The sequence below is a fragment of the Anneissia japonica genome, unplaced genomic scaffold, assembly GCF_011630105.1.
Source record: "Anneissia japonica isolate Jap-2015-1 unplaced genomic scaffold, ASM1163010v1 scaffold1606_len605190_cov180, whole genome shotgun sequence".
Lineage (NCBI taxonomy): Eukaryota > Metazoa > Echinodermata > Crinoidea > Comatulida > Comatulidae > Anneissia > Anneissia japonica.
The window spans coordinates 573,998-580,642 of NW_022749369.1; the positions used below are offsets into that span (position 1 = coordinate 573,998).

General features: G+C 35.1%; 1 protein-coding gene across 2 annotated transcripts in view; it reads left to right on the forward strand.

The window, feature by feature from the left end:
* The first annotated feature begins 2,189 nt into the window (after positions 1–2,189).
* Positions 2,190–6,645, forward strand: part of LOC117121075 (dynamin-1-like) — a 24,621-nt gene continuing 20,165 nt past the window's right edge. Inside the window, exon 1 of one of the 2 annotated variants that reach the window (XM_033266173.1) lies at positions 2,190–2,496. In XM_033266173.1, the coding sequence (XP_033122064.1) occupies positions 2,336–2,496 (161 nt within the window). In that variant the 5' untranslated portion in view covers positions 2,190–2,335. The remainder of the gene's footprint in view (positions 2,497–6,645) is intronic. The other variant, XM_033266174.1, reaches the window with a different exon arrangement.

Below are 6,645 nucleotides of genomic sequence, written 5' to 3' on the forward strand. Positions count from 1 at the left end.
GTAGCCAAACTTTTTGTGGCCGAGTTGACTTGTGGCCGAGTTAACTTGTGGCCGAGTTGACTTGTGGCCGAGTTGACTTGTGGCCGAGTTGACTGTGGCCGAGTTGACTTGTGGCCGAGTTGGATCGAATTCGTGTCACCACTGCACCACCCGGCTCACAACAACTTATTTGTCATCATCTACATGGTGGCGCTCTATTTAATGAGATTGTAGAACAGCTGCCTTTGACTCATCATGAATCAATTCTTCTGATTTATTATTCGAAGTTCCTTTCGATTTTTTAAAATCATATAGGCCGAACGTGAACAATTCTTCATTCTGATCTTGAAATGTTGTGATAAGGCTCTACTATTCTATAAAACAAGTTTTGCATCTAAAGGTGAAGATCATTTGGTACTAAACTATACTGAATTATTTACCTCCTAATATAAAGGTGCCAACAGCGTTTGTATATTCCGAAAAGAAATATAAACTGTTTCTAACTGAGGCACAATAATTCAAGCTTTCATGGAAATAAAGAAATAGATTGCATTCAATTATTATATTCAATTTGTTAAAAAAAAGTGTAAGGAGGAATTGTAACGTAACAGTTGAATCCATGAGAAAGTAATAATTTTTGAACCATGAGACACTCCACAAATAATACAGGAGTAAGAAAAGCCTTGTTTATGAATTGTTTATTAAATAAAACTGAAAAAAAAAGGTAACGTAACGTAATGGCGCAACCCATGAAAACGTAAACCTTTGGAACCATGACACTAAACACAAAATAACACAGGAGCATGGAAAACATTATTTATTAATCAAAACATTATTGAAAACCTTTAAAAAATTAACACTTAATTACTCGTTATTCATTCAGAAGCTATAATGACAGGCCTTTTGGCCTTTAGTAGTCTCTTGGCATCTTCCTGTCACTTTTGTGTTTTCTTTTTTATTTTCCGATTTATTGTAAATGTTTTGATTGGCCAATAAATTTGACTTATTTGAATTTCTCTTTATTTCAGACAAAGTCCATATCAAAACAAAAAGCATAGAGGAAAAACAAAATATGTATGTATACACTGAGCCATTTGTCTCAGGCTTACATAAACTAGCAGATGCAACAAAACAAAAATGAAATAGGTCTGCCTATTTTACTGGTTTCAATAGTAATCATCTTAATGTAATAAATAATTCTATTTTAGTATCATTTTTCATTTTCAATTAGGGGATTAACAGTGGACTTAATCAGACTGTTTTCCGATAAATAGAGTCGGCACATAAATCCACGTATACTGATTTTCTAATATACTCATAAAATGATGGGACACCACAAGAGACTCTTTGGCACTACACGGCCTTGATTTTCCTGGGAGTATCCTTAGTGCGGTGCAAACTCTTAAAGAATCTATGCTTTTGTGTTTGTAACTATAAATATACAGTATTATATTAGTTATAAATTTTAATATTATTATGGGGCACCGTTGAAGGTAAAGAACTGCTCTCAAAATAATAACATTTAGATATTAATTATGAAATAAGCCTATTTGTCGTTTGCTTAATTGCACACTTTAGGGAGATATTGATTGATAAAACAGCGGTATCGTTCGGTTACCACATTCCAATAGATGATGATTATTCCAATGCCTATCATGAATCATCCCTCAATGATGTGTAGGCCATAATAATTGGAACAGCGTCAATTATTTCGAAAAAGCACATACGGTTGGTTAAGGCATCTTCAAAAACATCAGAAGGTACCGGGTTTGAATCCCGGTTTTAACACGTTTAAATGGACCAAAGACATTCTGATTATCGTTAGGACTAGGCCTACGTTATATAACATAGGCCTATTAAGTATTGAATTTTAAAACTTTATGTTACTTCAAAATTAGCTATTAATTTCAATTTTTTTTTTGTATTTTTTTTATGGAACAAAATATCTTTAAGTAGTTACTAATTTATTTTTCATAAATTCATAATTTAACGGGAGTTGACGTATGTCGACGCAAGTTTTTTTGTCGGTTATTCTGTTTGGTTAGTTTAGGTTATTTCCGGTCAAATTTATTTCCATACATTATTCACATATATTTTTCAAGAGCCTTGAGACGGTTTCGATCGTGGAAGGCGCTATATAAATATAAAACATAAACCATAAGTTGACGGCATAGAGTCACATCTCCCATGAGGGTTGACGTGTGTGCGTGTGACGTAAAACGTCATTTTGAGCCGACTACGCATGCTTGATTTATAACGAATCAGGAAGTGATAGAAGGGGGAGAAAACATTAAAGACTGTTTATTTGCAGGAATTTTGATCTGAACCGTGGTGTATCTGGCCTTTTTAGTCAAAAATGGGTAACCGGGGTATGGAAGACCTTATTCCCATCGTGAATAAACTTCACGATGCATTTTCATCTATTGGAATGACATCGTTTATCGACTTGCCGCAAATAGCTGTCGTCGGAGGCCAAAGCGCCGGGAAAAGCAGTGTGTTGGAGAATTTTGTAGGCAGGTAAGTCCTTTGATCGGCTTTTGTTTTTTTTAAAACCTAGCTAGGTAGCCTAGGCCTTAGGCCTAGAAACGTAGGCTAGGCCTGGTCTTGTTTTACAGTGTTAATAAACCTAGTCTTAGCTAGTAGTAGCTTAATTCCAGCCTAGCTACATTCTTAAAATTTAAATTACATTTTTTAAATTGAAAACAACATTCAATCGTTGACACAGAAACCCCACACCATAGGCAATAACAAAAACATTCCAACCTGAATCCCAGTCATTTTATTACATCCAGTGAATAATTGTGTTGGTTTGTTTTTATTTAGATATCGTAGATAAAACAATTCATTTTTCTAAACAAAAATAATGTGGTATTTATTTATGACATGTGAAGAAATTTGGAATCCTAAATTATCATAAAACCAGAAGTTAGGAATTTGTTTTCTAAAAATGAATCATGATGGTGTTTTTATTGATCATGGAATAGAATTCCTGGGAGTAACCTGTGGTAAACCCAGTGGCGTAACGCTTATGGCCCTTCGGAGGTGGCCAAAGCCTTAGGGCCCCCAATCCAAAGAGGCCTTGCGGTGGTATTCCAAAACTGAAAGAACGCATTCAGACTCAACACAAACAAACTTTACATTCTAGGGCCGAGGCCTCCGGCGGCTAGGCCTATGTTGACTGACCTCAGCCATACAGTGCCTGTGGAATTTGTTGTGATTGGATTCCATGGTAATCGGGAATTATGAAGATTGTAGAACCGAATCGCAAAGGGTAGCAATTGCGATATCATTTACTTATCAACTACTATTGGTGAGCTTTCACACACGATTATTCTTACTGACATACAGTACTGACATTGCCTTTTAGTTTTTTCAGTCATTTCAGCCTTGATATTCATAATGTTCTTATCTATAGTTTACTGAATACTTTACTGAAATTCATGAACCAGCAGAGCATCACACTCTCATCTGCATTACACTAACTGAAACTGAGGAATAAGCTCCAGCCCTCTTTAAAAGAAATTCAAATTATAAAATTATAATGGACCTGGGTTAGTAGGTAACCTCCCACAAACTATTTCCAAGTTATCTAGGCCTTGATGTACTACCAGGTGCAAACTAATCCACAGATTTGATTGATTTCCTACAGTATGACTTTCGCCCTCTGTGTTTGTTTTACTTTGAAATGCTGTTATCTGTTTTTAGTTTGTTGTGGTGTTTATATATCTATTCTGTTCTGAATTGTAATTGTCAATAAAGAGAGATGAATGAAGTTCATTGATTATTTGATTGATGTGTATCTTTGACAACCATCAGGTTCTTTGGGGAGGCAAAGTTATTGATTTAGATTTTATGTACTGTACTGTAAATCATAGGCGGCGGCACGGTCGGTTAAAATTTTGGGTGGGTCCAGTAAGCACTATGCAAGGGATTGAGAAACCAAGGCTGGGGCAAGGGGGTCTCTGAGGACCCTTGGTCGTGGTTTAGTGGCCAAAGCCCCTTCAAAAATTAGCATTTTTAAGTTCTGGAATTTAGTGAATCTTTTTATAATGTCATCTCCTATTACTAATACCTTCCAACCAAAATAAACAACAGCCAACTGCTTCAGTGGTTATTCACTGGGCTGTTGTTTTGTAAAAATCAATGTTCAAACTTTTTTGGCAAATATTGGTGGGCCTACAAAAATATTTGAGTGGGTCTAGGCCCACTCAACCCACCCTGTGCTACAATCAGTGCTGTGAATAATTGACCAGATATGTTTTTAATTTTGACTTACCGTATTTATTCGAAAAAAAGGCCCGGGGCATTTATTGTTGATAAGGGTTTTTAAAGGATTCGTTTATTCGATTCGAGGGAGGTGTTTATTTTTTTGGTGTAAAATGGATATGTACACTGTATACTCAAATAAACTTTCTATAATTTCTCTGTAAATGTGGAACTGCAACACATAATTATTGTCAAAATGTGTTATTGCATGATCCTAAAGACTTACTGTTATTAATCCCAACCATTTTAGAAAAAATTCTACTGGAGTATAATATAAATGGATTATGTTGAGAATTATTCCATCAGTTTTGTTTAGTCATTTTGGGGGAATTTATTCGAGGAAAAAATAAATGCCCGGGGCATTTATTCAAGGGAGGGGTTTATTCCAAATGAAGCTCTGGAAGGGGCATTTATTCCAGGAGAGTGTTTATTCAAAGTGGGTGTTTATTCGAATAAATACGGTTTTATTTCTATTGATCTTATTTTAAATGTATTTAATCTCCTGTTAATTACATTACACTGTTGGATAAAATAAAATAAAAATAGATATGAGTACTGTGATATGACCATTGATACTCAGGTACCGGTAATTGATTTACATTTTTATACTTCCTTTTTTCTTTTCTGCTAGTACTGTATTCATTACGGTAATTTTCCGGGAGGTTCTTGCTAGCTTGCGGGAGTGCAGGATGCCATCCCGATTTCTGGGAGACTCCCGCGAGTTGCGAGAGACTTGGGACCCCTGATACGTGCAAAATCATTTTATTTTGCCATAAAGTTTGTTGACCTCAATAGTGTGTATCAATACTGTATAATTAATAGATATGTACAGTAAAGCACAATATTGTCAAATAAATTGTAATTACTGTACAGTATTCCTATTGTTTGTATAGTTAAAATTCTGAAATAATAAGATGAATAAAAAGTAAATTATCTACAGTATAACAAGTTTTTAAACCAAACAATCTCAAGATGCCTTGATAAATGCTGTAAGCTTACGCACGGTAAGCAGTTTGACTTTATTGTCTTAAAATATTTTCTAAGATTGATAAATCCCAGGCCTGGTTACTTGAGTCATCGTTAATGCCTGTCTTTATCCTGTCTAGAGAGGAACAGCTCAGCAACTCAAGTATTAAAGTATTCTCATTTCCAAGTGGCAAAATAATGTTTTTAGAAATAATTATATTGCCTTGATTAGATTGTACATAATATTACTGGAGAAGACTAACCGATAATTTTCTAGAAAACATAAAATATATAAAATTTCTTAATAAATAAATAAATAAAATAAAAATATGCAAAAATTTAATTTAATTAAATAAATGCCAGGCTAACCAATGCAGAATTAACTAGATGCCAGGATATCCAATGATAGTCACCAGTGTGCCTTGTTTATACTGGGGTCTAGTGTGACTACAAAGATGCTATGCTTCATTGGCCGTCATACGATTCATCATCCCACGCTGCCCCATTAAATATTTAAATATCCAGTAGCTGATATATTATTTTGGATGAGTGATAAAGTAATGTGCCATATACCAGCTTTTGTATATAGTTAAAATAAAACAATATTAATATCACAATCAGAAACTAATTTATTTTTTCTCATGGAAATTACATTGGTAGTTCAATGTTTTTAACATTACTGTAATACATAGTCTCCGCTGTGCAGATTCGCTTGTGGTCTTGGGCAAGGCACTTTAGCTACATTGCTTCAGTCCACCCAGCTGTATCAATGGGTACCAGCAAACTGCTGGGGACTAACCTGCGACGGACTAGTGTCCTGTCCAGGGGGAGTACAACTCATCTGCTTCACACTACAGAAACTGGGGATAAGCTCCAGCCCTATGAGCCCCAGTGGCTCGGAAAGGATTTAGTAGTTAGTTAGTAATACATACAATAACACACATACTTTACACATCAAAATACTGTATTAATAATAATATTAATTTTTACTGCAATGATTACTACTAACCTTAGAATGTAGTATACAGCAGTACAGATATAAGTAATCTGGATCGGTTCTATGTGACAGTACCGCTACTGTATAAGGCGGTTCTTGATGAGCAGATATTAATTGTGATAGCTAGTTTGTGCATCAAAATATCTCCTGCTAAATCTCTCAACAAAGAAATAATGTACATTTCACTTATTAAAAATTGATTGAATTTCTATAAAACATTTTTAAAGTTACGGTGCCATATCCGGGCATCTTGAGTTGAGGTCTTTAAAAAAAAAGTTCTCAGGTCAGGGGTTACTCAATGATTAGGTGAGGAGAGCTAACTTGCAAAATAAGGGGATTTGAGGTGATTTTAATTACTTGACATGACTTGATTTTGGGGGGGGGGGTGCATGTATTTTTTTGGGGAGGGGGGTGTGTGTCCCACGCATCCTCTAGAT